This window comes from Taudactylus pleione, unplaced genomic scaffold, assembly GCF_031769625.1.
Source record: "Taudactylus pleione unplaced genomic scaffold, aTauple2 ptg000345l, whole genome shotgun sequence".
NCBI lineage: Eukaryota > Metazoa > Chordata > Amphibia > Anura > Myobatrachidae > Taudactylus > Taudactylus pleione.
In genome coordinates, this window is record NW_028284746.1 from 3,552,001 (window position 1) to 3,578,433 (window position 26,433).

At 42.5% G+C, this 26,433-nt stretch overlaps 1 protein-coding gene across 1 annotated transcript; it reads left to right on the plus strand.

Moving 5' to 3' along the window:
• Positions 1-16,857: 16,857 nt before the first annotated feature.
• On the plus strand, positions 16,858-19,268 carry HTR1A (5-hydroxytryptamine receptor 1A). Its single transcript, XM_088444037.1, has one exon. The coding sequence runs from the start codon at positions 17,323-17,325 to the stop codon at positions 18,619-18,621; it is 1,299 nt and encodes a 432-aa protein (XP_088300163.1). The 5' UTR covers positions 16,858-17,322; the 3' UTR covers positions 18,622-19,268.
• Positions 19,269-26,433: the final 7,165 nt, after the last annotated feature.

A 26,433-nucleotide genomic window follows, 5' to 3' on the forward strand; every position in this document is an offset into this window, starting at 1 on the left:
GCGCCCCATCTTGGTCTTGCCCCTCTGCCTGGGTGCCTCATCACTGTTGCCTGTACTGCCCAATAGGGCATCTTGAGATGCAACCTCCTCCACCTCACTCTCTCCCTGCCTCTCCTCTGCCCTGGACATATTTCTTTCCCCCTCCATATACAAATGAAAAACACACAGAAAAAAAAGACAAAGTAAAACAAACTTCTCCTAGTACCCACACACATGCCACACACACAAAACACACTGTCAGGACAAAAGAAAAAACACAGTCAAGAAAGACAGAAAAATTAGACAAACAGATATATGACAAGACAATAAATAAGCAAAAAACTATTTCCACATACCAACCTGCAATCTATTCCAGTAGCCAAAAACTGTCCTACACCACTAAACACGCTCTTCAGTTTCCCTCTGCAACCTCCAACCAACAAAACTCTCAAAGGTTGGGCTATTTGTGGTGTTTTTATATGTTTAGGCAGTGTGTACATGATGTGACTACTTCAATCAGAACATGTTTCTAGGGTGATGCATTCATTCTCTTGTGTGGGGCAATAATTGGAAGCACAAGATGGCCAAGAATTATTGAACAAGGGTTATTTAATAAAAATAAATTTCAGCTCACAACACCTAGATAATTTGATTAAGAGAGTAGACACGATTGGCTCAGAAAGGTTCCATTCTATGTGCAAAGTCAATAATGAAGTGATAATGTCACTGCAATTCTTCAGCAAGACAGTATTACTATATACTGTACATCACCAAGAGGTCTATTCATTATGCCTTAATTTCTACAAAGTACGGTAGGTGAACATTTACATTTACACCTACTTTTGTAGAAATTGTCATTCTTTATACCTTTCAGTCCCCATCTAGCCCGCTGTCCCCACAAAATATTATGGGGACCTAAATTCATCAAGCACTGAAAATACTAAATTCTTGGAGCTTGACAGCTGGAACCTTTGCCTTCTTCAGATTGTGCTGTTTCCCAGAACCCGCTTCTCTATGGAAAAGAGTCCTGGGTTGCAAACATGGATCCATTTGATCCCTCCACCCCTTTTTCGGCTTCCTCCCTTCATTAAGAGATAATGAATAGAACCCTAAGTCTTAATACCCATATGTTTATCACATACATTCTTGAAATACAATTGTTTGGGTGAAAAGATGATTCTTCTTTGGATACAAGTGATCTCACAAATGATTAAAAGCACTACTTTTAGGAAGCTTCAGTGTTGTATATTTTATGGTGGTGCACTTATTTATTTATTGAGTCACATTTGTTCCTAAAAGCATAATCTTTTCAATTCAGTTAGTTGTCTAATGCCCAGTGTGAGCAACATAGCTCCCTATCCTGTTTACTTATTTGTGCTAGGCAAAAAAAAAATTTTTTTTTTTTTTCATATATTGCAGTGGTCATGGTGATAGCAATGAAGGTGACAGTAAGGGTGAAGCTACTTAAGGCGCACACTACATATAACTGTATTAAAAGATGTGCGTTGTGTATATCAAAGACTCAAATTACCTACTTACCCTAGCACTACAAATCCAGCATTTTAGTCCCTAAAATAATGAATAAATGGGTGATAAAGCTTATGGCTCTGAAAGTGTATTTCTATAGATTAGGCAATAGTTTAGTTAGCAGTCATTTAATGATAGGGTATTTTGTACATGCAAATTATGAAAAGGATTGTTGTGATTTGTAAAAAAAATGTCTGTTTTATTTTCTTCATTTTTATTTCCGGTTTAATACATTTTTTTAAATTAAATTGGGCCTGATTCATAGATGGGCGCAACGTTCATGTTGCATGCAGTGGAGCGAACTTTTGCCACTGCGCAAGCTTCAAAGCCGCATTGTGCATGTGCGGTGATGGATTAGTGACAGTGGTTGCAGAGAGGATTTCTTTGCTAAGCGAGCGATAGGTACAAGCAGGGCTGCCATCAGAAATTGTGGGGTCCGGGACTGCCAAAATAAGCAGGGCAGGACCCTCTTTCCCCCCAAAGTATGGAAACTTAATACCACCCCCCAGGTGATCCCGCCCTGTGTGGCCGCATCGGCTGCATACCCCTGCATATCGGCATATACAACTGCATCTGCACATGAAAGAAAATATGGAGAGCGCTGGACAGAGGTAAATTAATTTAATATTCAATTAGACATAACATAATATTAAAAAGCTGACATTTAGAAACATATATAACAGTCAAAATACATAATTCCTGGATAATAATAGAGGTCTCCTATAAGGAAAATATCTTATATTATAGTAAAATGGTAGCATGCACCAAGCAATATGTGCAAACATGGGTTAGTAACAAAGCATCTCATACATTCCACAAAGGAACTGAAGAGCATAAATATATCAGAATGTTAGTAAACGGAGAGTTTGCATGCATAAAGTAATTCCAGCTGTGAAGAGCTCAGGAGAGTATTGCAATAAACGTCTTATGCAATTTGCAACTGACAGTTAAATCTTACCACCTTGGAAAGGTAACCGGCGTCCCGGCACACTAATAGGTGGTGTCTGCTGCTGATCCCAGCTGGTATGATGGAAACAAGGGCCAACCAAACTGGTAAGTATATGGCTGTGGCCACTAATGTAAAAGCGGCTGGAAATGAAGAACCAGGGTGGAAAGTCCAGTGAGCTGCTCTGCCGAGGTGAATTAATGCCCATGTGTCCACCGTGTGACCGCCGTGAGGCTGCAGGCGGCAGACGGGGCCAGAGCGGAAGTCCACGTGGCTGCGATGCCGCAATGTGTCCGTCTCTGTGCTCACCAGAGCAATGGAGGCAGAGACGCCGGGAGGGGAGTGGTGGACCTGTTCGGGCGGCTGGGTTGCCACAGCATGTGCGTCTCTGTGCTCGCCGGTGCAGTGTAGGCAAAGCCAGCTGGAGGGAGGCGTGCAGCCAATCAGGTGGTGTCTGTGACCAGGAAATAAGGAAAACCCCTGATGCGTTTCTCGGCCAATCAGAAGGGCCGTTTCATCATGCCTAGTATACACACACACACACACACATATTATAATATATATATATATATATATAAAGTCAAAAATCCACTGCACTCGCCACTCCTAGATTTGGGGTGCAGACCTGCACTCGCCATTCCCAGGACTGGGGTGCAAGTGGCCTGTGACCACATTGCTTAAATAAATAAAAACAGAAAACCCAGCACTCACCATGTTTAAATACTCACAATGATATATAAATAAGTAAATAAATAATGGGGATTTAGTTCATGGATTGATCAATGCATTTAAGCCCGCAGCCCACATCACGGGACCCCACTTTCTGCAGGTCCTACACTATCCATCACACTGATGGAAACCTGGTAGCTGCTATCACATAGTTTAGACTGAAAAAATGTTACCTGGTTTAAAGCTCACCTGCCAGCTAATGGCTTTTAAAGGTAAGGCAGTCACCTGACATAGCTTCTATCACACTACCAAAAAGACAGCTGACACAGGTTAATATAAATGAGTTTGCACATGGGGTGCATGAGAAAGCTATGATCACAAAAGGTTAATAAAAATTAACCGCATAAACAAAGTCAGAAATCCACTGCACTCGCAACTCCTAGATTTGGGGTGCAGACCTGCACTCGCCATTCCCAGGACTGGGGTGCAAGTGGCCTGTGACCACATTGCTTAAATAAATAAAAACAGAAAACCCAGCACTCACCATGTTTAAACACTCACAATGATGTATAAATAAGTAAATAAATAATGGGGATTTAGTTCATGGATTGATCAATGCATTTAAGCCGGCAGCCCACATCACGGGACCCCACTTTCTGCAGGTCCTACACTATCCATCACACTGATGGAAACCTGGTAGCTGCTATCACATAGTTTAGACTGAAAATATGTTACCTGGTTTAAAGCTCACCTGCCAGCTAATGGCTTTTAAAGGTAATGGCGAGTGCAGGTCTGCACCCCAAATCTAGGAGTGGCGAGTGCAGTGGATTTCTGACTTTGTTTATGCAGTTAATTTTTATTAACCTTTTGTGATCATAGCTTTCTCATGCACCCCATGTGCAAACTCATTTATATTAACCTGTGTCAGCTGTCTTTTTGGTAGTGTGATAGAAGCTATGTCAGGTGACTGCCTTACCTTTAAAAGCCATTAGCTGGCAGGTGAGCTTTAAACCAGGTAACATTTTTTCAGTCTAAACTATGTGATAGCAGCTACCAGGTTTCCATCAGTGTGACGGATAGTGTAGGACCTGCAGAAAGTGGGGTTCCGTGATGTGGGCTGCGGGCTTTAATGCATTGATCAATCCATGAACTAAATCCCCATTATTTATTTACTTATTTATACATCATTGTGAGTGTTTAAACATGGTGAGTGCTGGGTTTTCTGTTATATATATATATATATATATATATATATATATATATATATAATTCGGGTTGGTCCACACTCACATCCTCAAAGTTCAGGAAATGACCTTAAAGAAAACATTTAAATCATCTGAGGAGAAACATAAACTTGCCAATATGCCTTTTACGACACGGAGTGGCAAGGAACTTCAAAGGTCTTTCCCTATGTTCATGACTAGTGGTTCAGCTTCACATGACGATGGAAGCCCTCCTCCTGCTTAAAAAAATCAAACGAGTTAAGCTGGCAAAAGCACAGAAGATATCACAAATCCCCAACGAGAGTCTAAGGCCTTCATTCAGAGGTGGCCGTATGGTCTACGACTGCACGGCCGCCTCGATGTTTGTCAAGTGCACATGCGCACGAGGGAGCCGGCTCCTTCGTGCGCATGTGTGAGACCCGCTACGACCGACAGCGCCGGTCATATCGGGTCTCTTTCTGAAGGGGGCGAGCTGTCGATGTTGATAGACAGCTCGCCCCGTTTGGAAGGCATGCCGGGGGTGGCAGCCCAAACAGAGGCGTTCCCATGGGAACACCTGCCGTTTGGGGGAGGCCCCACTGATATCACTAGTGATGTCAGTGGAGAGCTTCCGGCTCAGACAGAGCCAGAAGCTCTCCGGGGCTTACGACAAGTGAGACAATACCCTAGGGTCTCGTCGTAAGCCCCGATGGTCGCGATGGTCACCCTAGCAGTCATTAGAGCTGTGGGTGTAAACCCACAGCCTAACAACCGAAACAGAGGCAGGTGGTCAGGATGCAAGCGGCCGCCCAGTTTCTGAGCGACCGCTTGCATCCTCCGACCACCTCTGAATGAGGCCCCAAGTGTGGTGGTGGTTGCGATGCCTGAACTTCCCAGCACTGGATGGGAAGAGGTGGCTCTTTCCACCATTTGCACGCCTCCTGCAAGTGCTGAAAGGAGCACCCACAGTCCACTTGCTGATATGCAAATTGAAGATGTCACTGTTGAAGTACAACAGGATGAGGATACTGGTGTAGCTGGCACTGAGGAGGAAGTTGGCGAGGAGGATTCTGATGGTGATGTGGTTTGTTTAAATCAGGCTCCGGGGGAGACAGTTGTTGTCCGTGGGATGAAAAAGCCCATCACGGTCATGCCTGGGCAGAAGACCAAACATTCCACCTCTTTGGTCTGGCAATATTTCTATCCAAATCCGGACAACAACTGTCTTGCCATATGTACCATATGTAAAGGTGAAATAAGTTGGGGTAGGGACGTTAACCACCTAGGAACATCCTCCCTTATACGGCACCTGCAGCGCATTCATAAAAAGTTAATGTCAAGTTCAGAAACCATGGCTAAGACTGTAAGCAGTCCAGGGACACCTAAATCCCTTTGTTCTGTTGTATCCAAGTGCCTGCAAACCACACCGTCAACTCCCTCCTCGTCAATTTCCTCCTTAGTCAGGATCGGAAGTAGTCCTGCAGGCCATGTCACTGGCATGACTGACTCTCCTATCCGGGATTCCTCCGGAGGATCCTGCATTGATATGCCTATTGCTGCCGCTGCTGCTGTTGCTGCTGGGAGTCGTTCATCATCCCAGAAAGGAAGTAGGAACACCACTACTTTTACTAAACAATTGACCCTCCAACAGTCCTTAGCGAGGAGGATGAAGTACGACAGCAGTCATCCTGAAGCAAAACGTATAACTGAGGCCTTGACTGCTATGTTGGTGTTAGACGTGCATCCGGTATCCTCCAATAGTGCAGTGGGATTTAAACAATTGATGGAGGTAGTGTGTCCCCGGTTACAATTCCTGTCTAGATTCCACTTCACTAGACAGGCGATACCGAGACTGTACAGAAACGTCAGAAAAAGTGTCCTCAGTGTCCTGAAAAATGCGGTTGTACCCAATGTCCACTTAACCACAGACATGTGGACAAGTGGAACAGGGCAGACTAAGGACTATATGACTGTGACAGCACACTGGGTAGATGTATCACCTTATGCAGCAAAAACAGCAGCGTCACCAGTAGCAGCATCTCAGAAACGCCAGCTCGTTCCAAGGCAGGCTACGCTGTGTATCACTGGTTTCAGTAAGAGGCACACTGCTGACAACCTCTTAGAGAAACTGAGGGAAATCATCGCCCAGTGGCTTACCCCACTTAGACTCTCCTGGGGATTTGTGATATCTGACAATGCCACCAATATTGTGCGGGGATTACATCTGGGCAAATTCCAGCATGTCCCATGTTTTGCTCACACAATAAATTTGGTGATGCAGATTTTTCTGAAAAGCGACAGGGGCGTGCAGGAGACGCTTTGGGTGGCCCAAAAAATTTCTGGCCACTTTCGCCATTCAGCGACTGCGTGCCGAAGACTGGAGCACCAGCAAACACTCTTGAACCTGCCCCGCCATCACCTGAAGCAAGAGGTTGTGACACGGTGGAACTCAACCCTTTATATGCTTCAGAGGATGGAGGAGCAGCAAAAGGCCATTCAAGCCTATACATCCACCTATGACATAGGCAAAGGAGGGGGTATGCACCTGACTCAAGCGCAGTGGAGAATGATTTCCGTGTTGTGCAAGGTTCTCCAGCCCTTCGAACTTGCCACACGTGAAGTCAGTTCAGACACTGCCAACGTGAGTCAGGTCATTCCCCTCATCAGGCTTTTGCAGAAGCAGCTGGAGAAAGTGAAGGAGGAGCTAAGACGGAGCAATTCCGATCGGCATGTGGGACTTGTGGATGAAGCCCTTCATTCGCTTTGCCAGGATTCCAGGGTGGTCAATCTGTTGAAATCAGACAACTGCATTTTGGCCACCGTGCTCGATCCTAGGTTTAAAGCCTATGTGGTGTCTCTTTTTCCGGTCGACACAAGCCTGCAGAGGTGCAAAGACCTGCTGGTGAAAACACTGTCAGCTGAAGCGGAACGTGACACGTCAACAGCTCCTTCTTCATTTTCTCCCGCAACTGGGGCTGCCAGGAAAAAACTTAGGTATCCTAAGCAACCTGCTGGTGGTGATGCAGGGCAGGCAGGACCAAGTTTGGACATCTGGTCCAGATTGAAGGACCTAGCAACAATTTCTGACATGTCTACTGTCACTGCATATGATACTGTCACCATTGACAGAATGGTGGAGGATTACATCGGTGACAGCATCCAAGTAGGCATGTCAGACAGTCCGTACCTGTACTGGCAGGAAAAAGAGGCAATTTGGAGGCCCCTGTACAAACTGGCTCTATTTTACCTGAGTTGCCCCCCTCCAGTGTGTACTCCGAAAGAGTGTTTAGTGCAGCTGGGAACCTTGTCAGCGAAAGGCATATGAGGTTACTTCCACAAAATGTGGAGAAGATGATGTTCATAAAAATGAATTATCAACTCTTCCAGGGAGACCAGCCTCCAGAACGTACAGAGGTACCTGTGGTGGTGGGTTCCAGCGGGGACGAATTAATACTCTGTGAGGATGAGGATGTACACAACACTGAAGAGGGTGAGGAATCGGTGGATGAGGAGGATGAGGACGACGTCTTGCCTCCTTAGAGCCAGTTTGTGCAGGGACAAATTAATTGCCAGCTTGTTTTGTGGGGGCCCAAATGAACCAATCATTTCAGCCACAGTCATGTGGCAGACCCTGGCACTGAAATGATTGGTTTGTTAAAGTGTGCATGTCCTGTTTATACAACATAAGGATGGGTGGGAGGGCCCAAGGACAATTCCATCTTGCACCTCTTTTTTTTCTTTGCATTATGTACTGTTTGGGGCCTAGTTTTTCAAACTGCCATCCTGTCTGCCACTGCAGTGTCACTCCTAGATGGGCCACGTGTTTGTGCCGCCCACTTGTATCGCTTAGCATAGTCTTCCAGCTACCTCGGTGCAACCTTTTGGACATAAAAACACTATTGTGAGGTGTGAGGTGTTCAGAATAGACTGGAAATGAGTAGAAATTAAGGTTATTGAGGTTAATAATAGCATAGGAGCAGAAAAACCCACAAATTCTGTGATTTTAGCTGTTTTTATGCTTTTTAAAAAAAAAATACAGATCCAAAACACAAAACCCAGAACCCAAAACACGGAAGGGTGGTTTTGGCAAAACCAATCCAGATCCAAAACACGAAGAAAGATCCAGATCCAAAACCAAAACACAAAACACGAAAAGTGGCCAGTGCACACCCCTAATATATATATATATATATACATACAGTACATATATATACTCTCCAGCCCTGCGCAGTGTTCTTGCAGCCCCCCGCTAGGCAGCATATGAAATTACCCCGGGTCTTTGCTCCAGGGCCAGGCTGGTGATGGCACGGCTCCTCTCTTCTTCATTAGAGCGCGGTGACGTAATGCCGTCACGCGCGCCGGATAAGGAGCCCAGCGCCTGCCATGAACGGGAGGCCTGTCTTTCTCTTCTGCCGTTGTTCAATAAAGTTACATCGGCAGAAGGGGCGGACAGGCCCCTCGTTCACAATGGGTGGCAGGCTCCCTTGGGGAGCAGGAAGCAGGGGTGGGTTAGGTGACCCCATTCATCCAAAGTAGCAGCGGCTGCGGGCGGGCGGTAGGAGCTGGCCGGTTCTCCTTTTTTTTTAGGAGTGCCCGGGCCCGGGACAGTAGTCCCGACAGTCCCCCCCCTGATGGCGGCCCTGGGTACAAGTCAGCATTTGGGGGAGGTAACGGGGGTGGTGGTTAGAAAAACACAGGCGTGCAGGCGCAGTTTTCTGGGAGTGATGTTCGCAGCTGCAGCTGCCCCGGTGTCTTAGGAGAGGTGCTCTGTCTGAGACAGCATAGGGTTTCTCCGAGGTTCTATGTGCAACCAATGTGTGACCAATGTTTACAATGTTTCCACTTCTAGGAGCGTGGATGTCAGGCACCGGAAGTGGGCATCTCAGTGCACAAGACAACGGCTGAGTCATTAGCATATTTTCACAAGTCCACTGCATATGGAATCGCAGTCAGAATAGGAAATGTATTATACAGCTTTTGTTTTTATTAGAGGAGTAAAATTCTCTTTAGGGTGCAATGTCTGATTCATTATTTTGGAAGTTGCAAAGTTGCAAATATCATAAGATCCATGCAGGTCTGCACCAATTGCATATTCACCAGATTTGCATCATTCATTAGTCAGATACACACAATTGAAAGTGCTGTTTCGAAAATGAAATACACATTACATATTAGACTTGAATCTGATTAAAAAATAAAAAAATAGAACCTTTTACCTGCAGCAGATTTTAAGGGGTATATTTACTAAAGTGAAAGTTTATAGAAGTGGAGATGTTGCCCATAGCAACCAATCAGATTCTAGCTATTATCTTCTAGAAGGTACTAGATAAATGTTAAGTAATGTTAGTAATGTTAGTAAATATACCCCCAAGTCTCTTTCTCATTTACATTTAAAAAAAATATTTACTACAGTAGTCACACAAAGCATACTTGCCGACATTCAGCTGTGTTTGCGAACACCCCCAGTAGCAAGTGGGTGCAAGTGCCAGATTTAAGTAAATCTGCATATGAGCATATGCCTGTGGCCTGTTTTCTGGGCCTGCACAGAGAGCCATTCTCATATTTCATGCTATGCAGCTGAACATCTGACATCCCAGCTCGACTTACTTACAGATATGTCCTCTTGCATCTTTGCTGGTTGTGCGGCAAATCGGGCCACACATGGCGCGAGTTGCGCACCTGACTCCATATGATTGCATGGTGCGATCACAGCCCTTGGCATCATAGGCAAACACAGGGGGGTTTTCCGTCTGCCTGGAAACCCCCCTCCCCAGCCCACACCATGACCCCTCCCCAGCCCACACCATAACCACAATAAACGCCCCTCCCCAGCCCACACCATGACCACAATAGAAATAGTAATATAATACAATTTTACTAGTGATGCAGTTATTCTCAGTATCACAAATGAAATAATTAGCACCACCTGTGGATCTTTTAACATGTATCAGCCAGTGATAAATAACCTGTGCACCAACTAGGAGATCTGGAAAACATATACTGTTAGGGATGTGCTGCTATAGAGCCAAATATGTACATATATGTCCAGGGCAGTGCCAGGTCCTTCTGCGCTCCTCCAGGCTCCTGAACTTGCTCCAATGCTCTGGAATGGTGCCCACATCTAAAATACATACATTCAGCTCAGGCAGGATGACCTATTGACGCATATAATGGGTTACTGTGATCACTGGTCCTCTATATGCTGGAATTATCACACACAATACAGTATGTATGATGCATAGTAAAGCTGGATAAATACTAATTATACCCTCTTCATGGACTGGTCACACTCTCTCTAAAATCAAGCATTTGGAAACTCCCCTCTAGAAATCCTGCGTTTGCCACTGGGCATGGAGTACTGTGGCGCATGCAGCCACAGCTAATCGCATGACGCAATGCCTGCACACGTTTGCAGCATGAGCGGCACAGATGCAGAGGACACATCTGTACTCCTACTCTCTTTCTGTTGCCAGCTTCCAGACTGAATAAAATCTGATGACAGTAAAGTGGTGACAATCTTTATAAGTGGAGTAACAAGGATGTTACTCCACTTCATTTCCAAGATTGACACCATCTACAGGGACATCTACTCTCTCTAATCTCCTCGTATCCTATACCCTCCCTTCCCTACTTCCTTTCCCATCTTGCACTCCTTTTTCCCCACCAATGGAGATAAAGTCCATGCACCCCTCTAGTCATCTCTACTTGCCCCCTGGACACCATTCCGTCACATCGCTTTTCTGCATCTTTCATGAAGCCCGGTCCCATCCTGCCCACTTCTTCATGCTGTATGTTCTTTCTGACACTGTCCACATGCCCTCAAGCATACTCTTGTCTCACCCATCCTTGAGTAACCCTTACTTGACCTTGACTCTATCTCTAACTTGTGCCCAATATCACTCCTCCTCTCTGTATCCAAGCTTCTAGAGAGTGTTACCTATATCTGACTCAACATATTCTTCTCCTCCTATTTCCCTCTTAATCCTCTTCAATCTAGTTTCTATCCCCTCCACTCCATAGAAACTGCCCTCACCAATGATCTTCTCACCATCAAAGCTAATGGTCACTTGTCATCCTCTTAGATTCATCTGCTGTGTTTTTTAACACTGTTGGTCACCCCCCTCTCCTTCAAACCATCCATTGCATTATTCTCCATGCATCTGTTTTCTCATGGTGCATGTCTTATCTCCCTAACCATCCTTTTCATTTGCTGCCTATGATTACATACATTTTTTCTCAAGCTATCAGTACTCCCCAGGGGTCTGACCTTGCTCCCTTTTCTCCCTTTACTACTTCTACCTTGTAAACCTTCAGTCTACAATACCACCTATACACTATTGACACTCAATTACGACATACCTCTACTCCACTGACCTCCCTCCCTCCATCCTCTCATATTTCTCTTCCTCCCTCTATATCGACTCATCCTGGCTGTTCCAGCACTTTCACAAGCTACATCAAACTCATTGCTTACCCTGCCCCTTCCAGAGACCCCATACTTCTCCAACTCTCTCATTCTGTTGAAAACATCTTCCTACCTGCTATCCCCTCAAGTAAGCTGCCTATGTGACAGGCGTGACCCTCTCTTTCACCTCTGTCATTAAAAATATCTATCATGACTGCAATTTTTATCTTCAAAACATCTATAGGATCAGGCCCTTTATCACCCCTGTTGCTTTCAAGACCTCATCTATGTACTAATTATCTCCTGGCTCGATCCCTATTTCCAATACCCTCTTCAATCTATCCTAAATACTGTTGCTAGTCTCAGTTTCTTCTTCTCAGTGTTGGCCTCTGCAACCTGCTTTACTGGCTCCCTATCAGCCTTAAGGTGGATACACACCTGACTAATATATCTGCAGATGGAGTGATATGCAGATATATCTGTAGATGATGGTTGTTCATATACACTGAACGACCATCATTTATCCGGCAGCTGCAGGTCCCGCTGGCCAGGGGGTGGATTGGGGGCAGGTCTATCTCCCTCCTTTCGGCTGCCGTTGCATATGTACGGATGGTCTGCAAATGGTCTTGCCAATTAAAAGATATGTCTGCAGACATATCTGTCCAATGGCTGTGCAGCACAGCCAATGCGATATATCTGTGAATGACGTTGTTCACAGACATATCATCTGTACACACTGGCTGACGGGCAGCAGATATATTGGCCGATCTATCAATCGGCCAATATATCGGCAAGTGTGTACCCAGCATTAGAGTACAGTTCAAACTTCGCACCCTTGCATATAAGTCCCTTAATCACTCTTCCACCTCCTACAGCTCCAGACTCATTTCTTTTCACACCCCAGCCTGTCTCCCTCTGCTCTTCCAATGATCGCTGCCTCAGCTTCATTCTGGTTACCTTCTCTCATGCCCACCTCCAAAAATGTTCCTGCTTTGTCTCCCTCGCTCTTTAACTCACTACTTAGCACTTATCCTGAGTACAGGCTCATTGAGTGCCGAATTCCCTCCTCTCACTGCAAGTTATAATCACTTGCCCTACAAGATATTGAGTTGCCCTACCCTCAACTTGGGGGAAATGTATCAAGCCTTGAAGAGAGCTAAGGTGAAGAAGTTGCCTAAAGTAACAAATTAGCTTCTGTCATTAATCTAGCGTAGTCTGTGTAATAACAGTTAGAACAAAGCTGATTGGTTGTTTTGGGCAACTTCTCCACTTTATCTCTCTTCAGGTCTTGATACATCTCCCCCTATATATGTCAATTTACACTGTAATATATTGATGATATGTAAAGTTGCACTGTTTCTATGTATATTCCTTGCAAGCTGGTGCCTTACAAATAAAATATTCTGTAATTGTAATATTAATAATGTTAGTATGGGTGGAGATAGAGGCATTTGCATTGTATATTTGGCATGTGTTAGCCATACCAGAGTAACAAATAAATGCTGCAGATATGTGTGTTTGGGTTGGGGATTACACAGTTAAAGCCAGGATATTTATTGGGGCATAACCAAGCATGTAGGTGTGGTTACTACACATTGTGGATATTGGCAGCCTAAGACCCCAGACTGCACTGGGACAAGGTATTTTGTACCTCCCTCTTGTCACCCCAGGGTGTGTAGATGAAAATTGAAAACATCTCATAAGTGTGCACAATCAATGTCTTTGCCCCTTGAGTGGCAGACATTTACTTAGGGAAAAAAAACATTCTGTTATTAGTAATCTCCATAATCTATTCTTAAACCCCCCCCAAAAAAACTCAGTGAATTGTTTTTAAAAACATAGAACAGTGATTATGCCGGTTTGCAAATTTTTGTACATATCCAGTATGTATTTTGACATACTGTATCTATATTTATATCTGCACATTCTATTTACAAACCGATATACCTATAATTATATCATTTGGAAAGCTTCAGCGAAAATTGATTCATATAATAAATCTTCAAGAAAATTGTCAAGAAAAAATCAGCAAATAAAGGATATGTTCCCAATTGGTTCTGAAGTATCTGCATGCCCAAAGTTTATTTGCAGAAATAATCACTTGGAAATATTCACTGCAAATAACTTTGCATATAAATTAAAGTTTTACCAATGTACATATTTCTAGGTGTCACATACTACATATGGAAATGCAGAAACATTTATCTAGTGCATATTTAACATTTATCATACGTATTATGCAAATATACACATGGCATGTTTTGCGTGTACAGAATTTTAGGCATTATGAATAACATATTTAATACCGCCCGGAATATAGAAAATGTGACTGCAGATGAGTTGTATTAATTTGTATCCAATTTGCATCTCATCACAAGTCACCTTCAGATTGTTTGGATGAACATCTATTACTTTTTTATGGTTACTAACATTTTAAAGATCGGTTCATTATTATATTGTTTTTTTTTTTTGTTTTTTTTTTACAAAACCTGTTTTTGAATCTGAATTGTTTAAAAAATATACCTACTTTTTACAAACCCCTCAACAAGCTTCTCTCTTACCATGTTGCATCATGTTCCAAAAATAATTTATCCCCTGTTCTACCATTACCTAAATTCTGGAGCCATTCCATGCTGTATAATTCAACTCAAAGCAAATACGAGGTCAAACTGTCCAGTCCTATGCAATAGATCTAAAATAGAATGATGGAGTCTTCCTGCCCTGTGGGCAGAGACTGCCTTGAAAAGTACATAGTGGTCTAGACCCATTATTTTTCTACGCAACAGTAGGAAACCCCCCGGTAACTTTTTACAAGAGCAGTATGCCTAGGGATGACTATTATCCATCGATGGCTAGTATACATTGAAGGTTTGCCAACTATGGGGCATATTCAATTAGGTGCAAAAAGGCTGTTTCTGCGGAAAAGTATCGCCGGATACGTCATTCCGCCAGGCGAAAACTTATCCCCGTATTCAATTCCAAAGAGTTTTCGCCAGTGCGGAAAGTCAATGCACTGGAATAGGCAAGAAAGATTTGCCTATGAAAGCTGTAGAAAAAAGTGCAGAATTTGGGTTTTGGGGTACAAACTTGCGGGAACCACCCTGCACCCTGAGGACAGGTCCCCAAAAGTAAACTGTGTCAAAAAAAGTTTTTAAAAAAACTTAAAAACACCCCAAAAAATTACTTTGAAAAAGTGGACTAAAAAGAACAAAGTTGGGGGACAAACTTAAAATCTAGACTCCAGGAGGGTCCATAAGATGCCCCAGGTGTTTTTAAGTTTGCAGGTGTTTGCGCCAGGTGGATTTTTTATGTTTTTTAAAACTTCACTTTAGCAACTTTAAAATATGCTAGCACCCATTTTCATGTACCCCAAATTTGCTGGGACTACTTATTTTCTGGTAAAAAAAACCTTCTAAATGCTATTCTTCACCACTTTTGCAAAGATGCTAATTAGCAGCTATTGACAGCATTTAAGTACCCCAAATACCTTCAGCAGGCCTATTTGGGGGTATCTATAGTGATTCCCAATGTCAATGCAGCTTTTGGGGGGTGTCAGGCTGATTTCCCCAAATCCGACAGTACTTTTCACCACTTCCAAATTCGAGGGGTCCCGTTTTCGATGATTTCTAATTGAATACGGAAATAAGCGGGGACGAGCGCGATAATTTTTCGCATGGAAAACCAGCGATGATGGTGAAAAGTCCAGCATGTGAAAAGTATGGGACTTTTCGCACCTAATTGAATATACCCCTTTGGGTGATGGTTTTGCCACTGATGGTCGATGTCAGAGATATTGCAATGGGTTTTTTTTGGACTCGACACATACTTAGGTCCACCCCCAACATGACCTACTTCCATGATTGGCCTGCTGCATTCCCATGTCCCACGGTAGTGATGCTAATTTCAAACCACCAGTGGTTTTCTGCCATTGGTTCCCTGCCAGCATTGCAAAATATCGATATCATTGATTGGATGTTCAATATTTAACTATTTGACTGCCATCTCTAGGCATGCCTGAAGAAGGTGATTCCATGAATCCCCAGTGCTCACATTCTGAATTTAGCCTGTTAATTGTTACTGTCATCTGAGGTTACTAATGCAAATAACTTGTCAAATGCAACTGCCACTACCCATATTATATTAAAAGTCAAGGTTTTGTGCCGAGAACATTCATGGCTATGCGGGACTCTGGACATGGGACCGCACAATTCTTCTAGTTATATAGAATAATTACCTATTTTTACAGTTCCATTCTATAATGATTCATTAGCAATACATATTATTAGATCAAATATTAACAAAAAAAGAAATACGTGGCCATGATGAAACATTACATTCACTCTATCCATGTGTGTGGTTAGACAGAAAGGCAGCCTCCCCCCTAACAGTGAAACAATATGCAGGAAAAATGAATGTGAAATAATTGCAGTCATTCCGTGATGAACATGCGCTAGAACAACTCAAACAGGAAAACACATTTCGGGGGATATCACGTCATATTTAATCCATCGTCTAATCTGGGCAAATACTGTTATAGAAACCTCAGATGTTGCATAATCTAGAGCGCACATATGTGTCAGCCCTCGTTGACCTTATTTCCAGGACTGGCCTGTAGATGGCACCAAACCACCTTCCACTCGGCGCTGCTGTCCTGGGTCCTGAAACATAGTCAGAGACACTACTTACTGTACCAGCAGCAAGTGTCCATACAGAGTTTAGTTTATGTGAGTATATGGGCTTGCTGTATCTGAACAGGACCTATGATTTTTTTGAGAAATAAATATAGGGTATAAATGACCGAACGCACAGGCATAGGATCTGTAAAAAAAATATAAATAATAATAATTATAATAATAATAATATTTGGGTTAATGAAGGTAAGGAATAAAACATGAACAATAAAATCATTTTGCCATGGGTATATTTTCTACTGAGCATTTGCTAGCTAGAGGATCTGTATTGAACAGGTTAATACAGGAAATGCTGTTCAATCTAATGAACAGAAAAAGAAACCTTTTAATTCTGTTAGTATTTGCGATTAGAGATAAAGCCAGCACGTCAAGTGCTGCTAGCACAGCGAGTTACTTGCGTCTAGATGAGATCAGGATGTGCGAGCTTAAACAAAAAAGCGATCTTATGGCAAAACTACACTGCCAATCTCCAAAGCTCCGCCTGCTCTCCCTATGAAAGGAAAGACAGTAAAATACAATGCTAGCACAGCTATCGGGAAAGACTCCCACAGTAGGCTGCTGTAGATTGTTTAGTGGCAAGATAGTGGCTGAATTGCCTTTCATTCTTCTTTGGAGCTATCAGCAGCAGCAGGGAGAGCGCAGGGGGGCATCCGACCAAGGAGAGATGGATTTCATCTGGTAGAGAGACTTGTGTGCATGTTTGTGTCCTACAGTCCAGCTCACCCTATAGGCGCTGACGTCTGCTCTCTTCTCCTACACACTGTGGAATTCAACTCTTCACCAGTCGCCAATGATTCGCCGAACCAAGAAGCGCAGACTGGAGTGGTACCCAGCACCTCTGAAACTATGCCTGATATAAAGAAGCGGAAAACTGGGGTGGAGGTGTCCTATCACAAAAAGTGAATGAATGCAGGACGTCCCTTCTACCTGGTCCTGTCCTTGGCTTTTTTTGTGATGGATGCTTTTAATAACACTACCTCTTCGGACTACTCTTCAGAGAAGAGGAATGGAACCAAGTTCGAGGAGGTTGCCCTCAGCTACCAAATCATCACTTCTCTCTTCCTGGGGACTCTGATCCTCTGTGCGATTTTTGGCAATGCCTGTGTGGTGGCAGCCGTAGCCTTGGAAAGGACCCTGCAGACTGTGGCCAATTATCTCATAGGCTCTCTTGCAGTCACCGACTTGATGGTCTCCGTTCTGGTGTTACCCATGGCAGCACTTTACCAAGTGTTGAACAAGTGGACTCTTGGCCAGGTAACCTGTGACATTTTTATTTCTCTAGACGTTTTGTGTTGCACCTCTTCCATTCTGCATCTGTGCGCTATAGCTTTGGACAGATACTGGGCTATTACAGACCCAATAGACTACGTGAACAAGCGGACTCCTAGGCGAGCTGCTATCCTTATTAGTCTGACATGGGTAGTGGGGTTCTCTATATCCATCCCACCAATGCTGGGTTGGAGGACACACGAAGACAGGTCTGACCCCGATGCTTGCAAAATAAGCGAAGACCCTGGTTACACCATCTACTCCACCTTTGGTGCGTTCTACATCCCATTAATTCTAATGTTGATCTTGTATGGTAGGATATTCAAAGCAGCCAGGTTCAGGATTCGAAAAACTGTTAAAAAAACTGAGAAAAAGAAAGTGGCTGATACTTGCCTGACAGTCTCCCCGGCAACCATCCAGAGGAAAAGCAACGGGGAACCCAGCAAGAACTGGAAGAGGAGTGTAGAGCCTAAGCCCAGCAGCACTTGCGTGAATGGGGCAGTGAGACACGGGGAGGATGGCGCTGCCCTGGAGATCATTGAGGTCCATCATCATATGAACTCTAAAAACCACCTGGCTCTGCCAAACAATTCAAGTGATACCCAATCCCCTCCTTGCTTCGACAAAAAGAACGAAAAGAACGACAAAAGCATGGATGCAAAAAGGAAGGTGGCTTTGGCCAGGGAGAGGAAAACAGTCAAAACTTTAGGTATTATAATGGGCACCTTCATTTTCTGCTGGCTGCCATTCTTCATCGTTGCCCTCGTTTTGCCCTTTTGTGAAAGCTGCCACATGCCACGCTTGTTGTACGACGTTATAAACTGGCTAGGATACTCTAACTCCCTCCTTAACCCCATCATTTATGCTTATTTTAATAAAGATTTCCAAAGTGCTTTTAAGAAAATCATCAAGTGCAAATTCTGTAGACAATGAAGATTTCCGTTTGTTGCCTGCCTTGTTCCCATTAACAAAGCCCATTTTTGTCCATGCTTGTGTCATTTTAAGCCTTGAGTCAACGTTGATTCAAAGAGTTAACTTATACATCGGATGGCCTCTCGGCATATGATGGACCCAGACATACATTTTTGTCCACCTCAATGAAACCTAGGCTCAATGGCTGCCATTATTTCCATGTGAAATATTAGATACTGTATTTATATATTCGATATTTTTTCATTGACCACTGATGACAGTGGAATTTTTCAAATTGTCTTCTGAAACTATTTGCACAGACCATGGGGCTGACGATCTGTTGCTAGAGCCGTCTGAGTAACTGTTGTACCGATACACGGCTGTCATTATGTAACAACTTTTTTTTTCATCCTCTCCCACATCAGTTGCGATTTGAGGGAGTGATGGGGTTTGTTGTAGTCTCTGCAATTCCCATCACCCATCTCAATTTCTGAAAATAAATCATCCTATGCATCAATTCAACTGTCTATAATAATTTCAACTGAATACGATTGTCCAATAAAAGAGACACACTAGATCAGTCAGTATTGTATGTAGACATGTAATTATGGCCTGAATGTACAGTATTAAATCGCAATATTCGCTGGTGATAATACAATTCGCAAGTTTATTGCAAATAAACTTTGCCTTTGCAGTGCAATCACGTAATTTGTCTTGTGTAATGCAGAAAATCATACATTTCTCCAAACTCAGTGGAAGCATTTATTTGCAGGAGCAGCGATTTCAATGGCGATGAGCTGGCTATAGGAATGTACTATACTGCATGGTGCTGTGACACTAAACGAAATATTCATTCAAATGGCATTATTGTGTAGAGTGCAGGTATGTGTAACGCTGCCTTTGTTCACAATGCACTACAGACTGACAGACATCAATATCTAGTACTGTAAGTAAAGGCAAACTGAATTTCTCCAACTGCAGTGGAACTACAAGTCCCTGCATTTTCGGGCAGAATATCCTAATCTGCAAACAGAGTTCTTGCTTTGTGACACTGTAGTACTTTGACCATTAAGTACAGCATGTGATCGTATTTGTATTAATGTCTTTGGAAAGCTGACATGATCTATAGACCAAGGAGGTTCGTTACTTTGAATGTGCTACATTCTAGCCCTTTGAATTTCCTTTTTAAATTGTAACAATGTATTAGTGAGGATGATAGAGAGTTGTATAATACCAGCAATATCTAAATGATCTTATATTAGCTGGGTAAACTTGCATTATGTCAAATAGACATATAAAGCAAACTTTACTTTGATTTCCAGATAGATGTGTGCCACAGACATTCATAGTGTAATTGTTAAAAGGCAGGATGAGTAAGGCTGAGGTAAGTACAGTAATGCAACCCCTTATGTCTCAGTGTGTTCTGCACCTGTTGTGTTTCAAAACAGGAGAGCTAATTGGCTTAACCCAGCACCCTGACACTTGCTGCACCTAACAGACAGCATGAAGGAAGCAAAGGAGTAAGTTTTATTGTAAAATATATAACTGAGCATATGTGCCAAAGCACAGTACTCCATATAACTATAGGCATGTGTTTAATACTGTGTCATTTCATTTGTTGTATAAAGAATGGGAAGACGTGCATTTAAAGATATAGTACATAATGATGCTATGCATATATAAATGACCTACATTGTGTAGAAAGCAATAAAAAGGTAATATACTGGTTCAGTAACATATTAATATGGTAAGAAGAGTACATGGTGAACTTGGTAAGCATCCCAGCAGATCTCTCCCCTCCATTCTTTGTACAGTATCTCGCTCTCTCTCTCCCCCCCTACTATTTTTCACTCTCTCTTAGTACCTCTGTCCTCTCTCTCTCTCTTTCTCTCTCCAGCACCATCTCTCTCTCTCCACCCCCACCTTTCCTCTGTCTATCTCAGTCCCTCAATATCATACACGCTATCTATCTATCTATCTATCTATCTATCTATCTATCTATCTATCTATCTATCTATCTATCTATCTGTCTGTCTGTCTGTCTGTCTGTCTGTCTGTCTGTCTGTCTGTCTGTCTATCTATCTATCTATATCCCTCTTTTTTCTCATTTTCTCTTTATTTCTCTCTTTACCAGTCTTTTTCTCATTCATCAATCTCAACTCTTCATTTCTACAATCATGTCTCTCTACTCTATCTGTCTGTCTCTCCCTACATCTCTTCCTTTTTGCACTCACTCACTCGCTCACTCACTCACTCACTCACGCACACACATGCACGCACTCACTCATGTACTCACTCACCTTCCCTCAACAATTTCTTCCGGTGTGCCGCTTTCTCTCCCACTCTTTTTTTCTTTTTCATCCTCCTTTACTCATCTTTCTCTTTCAGTCTACCTTCACCTCTCTCTCTAAGGGATCTACAGTATTTACTAATAGAGCACTAGCTTAAAACATTGTCACTGCTTATCACAGTAATACAGATGTGGTCAGTGCCACTGACTACGCATGCATACAGTGGTTTGATGCGGGGAGGGGGGGGGGTGCAGTTCCATATTGCTGGGTATAAGTTAATAATATCTCAAGATGGTGGTACTCAGTGACAAAAACGCCTGATGAATTGTGGAAAGCCTTCATCCCCTTAGCAATATATAGGGATGGGGTAAGTGCCACTAATTAGATGAGCAGGATAAAACTCTCTGTTTTCTCTTTTGATAAATTGGTAAAAGCTGATAAAAACCCTTTCTCTGGTGTAAAAGCCAAAGACAGGGCTCTTCTCATCTTAATAACAGACCACCATGTCTTTTTCTCCCCTGTTTATGATCTCTGCATATATTGCCATCACCCATCTCTCCCTACCCTTTCTGTCCATAATCCTTTACCATATTATCTCCACCCTTTCTCTCTGCCTTCCTCTAACCTACTCTTGCGTTCACAGTCTAATTTTCATTTTCTCTATTTGACTGATTATTTTAGTCATCCAACTGTACAGAACTAAACCAGGGAAGTAGTCTTCCTCGTGGTCTTATGAAAACTGAAATGTTTTCCTCACTGCTCTCAGCTCTCTCTAAAAATGGATCAATACTTTCCTTGTAAATGGAAAGAGCCAGCAGATTGTATAACTGAAGTCACTCAATGAGTTTGTTTCTCCCTAGTTACTCTGCTAGTTTATAACACCCTCTTACAGGGAAGCAGTCCAGAACGCCTCTTACAAAGAGCAGAAGGAAACAATTCAACAATGGGAAAATCTTCACACGGAATGTGGCATTTATGCGTGTTGAAAAGTGTCACTTTTTAAAGATGGCGGAATGATGGATTTATTGATTCTGATCATTGTTGTTTTATTATCCTCTCAGCTGGCTTAAAATAATGTTTCAGTATTCTGATATAATACTGTACACCCACGACTTTTGCATATATTATTTATGATTGTTTGCCACATGTATCAGATCTCTATTCTTTTTGCTTCTATCTGTCGGATTTCTAAATGAGACTTGCATAGTTCTCAGATGAGCATGCAATTAGTGCATTGTGTATTGTATACGTTGAGAACTGGAACAATAATGTGACTAAATGAGAATGTTGAGAGTATCTTTAGTGCTTGTTTCTTTATAGAATATATCATTTTGGTTGATTGCTCTTATCTGTAACCTTAGCATACATAAGATGCATACACACGTAAAGATCTTCTGTCCAACCATCCAACTAGTTGATTGGTTGGAATGAAAATCTGGTAAGGTATGAAAGCAAATGACATTCAGCAATTTGCTCCCAAACGCCGGAAAATGGACAAAATCTGTTTTTTGAACAAATTGTTTAGATCAAACATTTAACAAACTTGTCTGACGACCATTTTCATCTGTTTCCTGGCATTTAGGAGCAAATTGCTGATCATAAGTTACTCCCATACGTTACCAGATTTTCATTCCAACCAATCAACTAGTTGGATGGTTGGACAGAAAATCTTTACGTGTGTATGCACCTTTATAACTCTAAAGTGAATCTGTATTCAATCCAGTATTAGCATATTTAAAGCAGGGATGGGTGGATCGGTTTGGACTTTGCACTTTTTGCCAAATTAGCACAATTTGGATTTATCTTATTGCTATCCAAAACACGTGAGAGCCAGACAGCTAATAAGATGCCATTTTTGAGATCCAAACTTAACTGAGTAAAACTGAACCACTCATCTCTAATTTAAAGTGTTTACTATTTGAACTTATTGTATAGTGCTATCATTTAGGAGATTATTTTAGTCTCAGAAATATCAGAATTATTAAGTACATAGGGGGAGAAGTATCAAACCTTGGAAAGAGATAAAGTACTGACCAGTCAGCTCCTGTCATTTTACAGGCTGTGTTTGAAAAATGACAATTATATGCTGATTGGTTTGTAATTTTATCTCTCTCCATGTTATTCATGGACCAACTTTTATTATTTCAAATAATATACAGTAGGGAAATTATAACGGATGGCACTCGCAAAAGCTATATAATTGTAATAGAGTTCTCAATATATTGTAGTTACCTTGGTTTAAACTACTATTCTCCTATAGGGGTCTATTCAGCAATCATTTTTTTATCTAAAAAATGCGGAAACTATGATTTCCACATTTATTATGTAAATCCACTATTCAGCAATGGGTTAATGGAGAAGATAGCGCAGAGTACCGCGCTGTAAGGATCAGCCATTGATCTCTACAGTGCTTTAATGCTTTTTGCTATTCAGCAAAGAATAAAGCATTAAATTACTCTAAAAATATTTACTTTATATAACTGCCGACTTCTCAGAATGGCGTTATATGAAGAAAGTACATAACATTTCCCGAAAACTGCATGGACAGAAGGAAATTTTCCCATAAGTCCCTGCAGCATCTTATAACTATGCCCAGTCTCCATCCCTGCTTTGCGGTGACCATTGATGGGTAAGTCTCTCTAGAGCAGGGGTCTTCAAACTTGGCCCTCCAGATGCTGTGGAACTACACATCCCAGCATGCACTGCACATAGTTTTAGCATGCTGTTATATCAAAAAGGTGGCAGTGCATGCTGGGATGTGTAGTTCCACAGCAGCTGGAGGGCCAAGTTTGAAGACACCTGCTCTAGAGCATGTCAAACCTGCCTAAATTGATTATATTAGCCTGTATACATTTATATTTATGTGCTGTTATATTGAAAATGTATATATAAAAGCACATAAATATACATGTATACAGATTAATATAAAGCCTATGTACACATGTCAAACAATTTGGACAGGCCAACAGATAAGTCAAAATACAGCCTGTCCAAATTGATTGACATGTGTACATAGGCTTTATGTTTATGTGCTTTTATATATAAAATGTATACAGAAATTTTAAATATAATAGCACATAAATATAAATGTATACAGGCTAATATAATCAATTTAGGCAAGTTTAACATGCTCAATTGCACTTAACTGTTGGCGGTCACCGGGAACCAGGGACGGAGTCTGAGCAGAGTAAAACTATGCTGCAGGGACTTATGGGAAAATATCCCTCTGTCCCTGCAGTTTTTGCAGAATTTTATGTATTTTCTTCATATTACGCCATTCTGAGATGGCGGCCGTTATATAAAGTTAATATTTTTAGAGTCATTTAACACTTTTTGCTTTGCTGAATAGCAAAAAGCATTAATGCACTGTAGAGATCAATGGCTGATTCCTACATTGCGGTACTCTGCGAGATGGGAATTAATAGAAAAGATAATTATGTTATCTTCTCTATTATCCCATTGCTGAATACGGGATTTACATAAAAATACGGAAATCATAGTTTCTGAATAGACCCCTTGGTCTAAATGAAACAAATAACAGGGTTAGTGAGATCTGTATATGTTCTTGGTGGGAATAGTAGATTGCTACACTTTTCAGCAATATTGCCAGGAGATGCTTAAAGGCAGGTCGGTTTTCTGAGCCAGGAATGGCGTCATGTGATTGGATACATGCTTGAGGATGCATCATCTAATTGGCTTACATCCCCTTATATACTTCTATCTCTGGCCTAGGATATTCCATTATTTTCAGACACTATAAGGATTGTCAGCCAGAGCACTATAAAAATAAAAACAGCAACTGGCTTTAAAATGTATGTGTTGAGCCAATCCCTCTATGTTGCTCACTAATGTTGTTGTTGAAATTAGCATTGCAGGATAATTGCTATTGGCAACACCTAGTTATTGAGCTGTTGCCATGGCAGGAAATTGTGTACTCAGGGCCTGATTCAGCAAGGAACGCCGAGTGGTCGGCTGAACGCATGGGTGCCAGTGCATTTAAATGGCTTTGCAGTGACGTGCATATATTAGCCACTGCAATACCATACGCAGCCTGAGGCCTCATAGCGTGCGCTGAAGTTAGCAATTCCTGAGTAAGGTCTGACCTGCCTTAACTTTGCGTGAGGCTTCGATGGTACTTGATTGTACCGATGTTTTGCAATCACTATGGATTAACATAAATTCAGGGGTGTATCTATAATGGGTGCAGGGTGTGCGGGGAACACGGGCCCCTGGGTCCAGGGGGGCACCACACCGCACACCCTGAACCCGGGCAGCACAGATGGTGTAATGGTAGCATTACTGCCTCACAGCACTGAGGTCGTTGGTTCGATACCCACTACGGCCCTAACTGTGTGGAGTTTGTATATTCTCCCTGTGCTTGCGTGGGTTTCCTCCGGGTTCTCCGGTTTCCTCCCACACTCCAAAAATATACTGGTAGGTTAATTGGCTCCTAACAAAATTACCCCTATTGTGTGTATGTGCGTGTGCATGTGGTAGGGAATATAGATTGTAAGCTCCACTGGGGCAGGGACTGATGTGAATGGCCGAATATTCTCTGTAAAAGCGCTGCGGAATATGTGTGCGCTATATAAATAACTGGTAATAAATAATAAATAAATAAATAAATAATACTTACCTCTCCGGAGTCCCACATCGGTGCGGGCATCTGGCGCTGTAAAATGACTGGAAAATGGCCACTGTGGCCATTTTCCCGTTGTTTGCGCTTGCGCAGTGCAGGGAAAGTGGCTGCCGGCTGCCGGGCGGAGAGGAAGGGGCCCGTGTCGGAGGCTGCACACGGGTCCCCTCCTCTCTAGAAACGCCCCTGCATAAATTCATAATAAAACTGCATGCGTGCGCTATATTGCGATCCTTGCTGAATCAGACCATCAGTCTCATAGTCTGTCTTGATGAGCAGAAACCACTGATATAGCAAAATTGAACACAAACTTCAAATTGACATTTACACATAACATGCCATATATGTTACTGGCATTGAATGATTTAGAAGTCAGCAGAGGCGCATCTATAATGGGTGCAGGGTGTGCTGAGCACTTGAGCCCTTGGTCCCCACTGCACACCCACCACCTTAGAAGAAGTCTGATCGTGCTGTGACTAGCACCATTTCCCCATCAATTACAATGGTGCCAGAGCTATATTTCTAAAGAAATCACAGGAGTTACTATGACAGAGTCATAACGATTTCCGCATATGTTGGTGCCATTTTGCCAGGAGGTGGAGACCCACACTAAAACTTGCACACGAGCACCCTCATTTGTAAAGACGCTCCTGTATGTCAATATAACGTTTTCTACATCTGTACACTGATCTGTAGGTGGGATTCTGCAAAATCTCTTTTACATTTCTTCCATTGAATAATCAATGGGCAAAGCATTTGAATCAAAGATATGTTATCTAAATGGTGCTCCCAAACGCAGGCTAATTTAAGGCTGCCTGGAGATTTGGCACAGAGTTTCGTATGATAACAAATCAATCCTTGCTGATTCATCTCAGGTTGGAACTGTGCAAATCCGGCTGGGAATAT

Coding starts and splice junctions, on each gene's coding strand:
- HTR1A (XM_088444037.1), top strand. CDS start 17,323: ATGAATGCAGGACGTCCCTTCTACCTGGTCCTGTCCTTGGCTTTTTTT.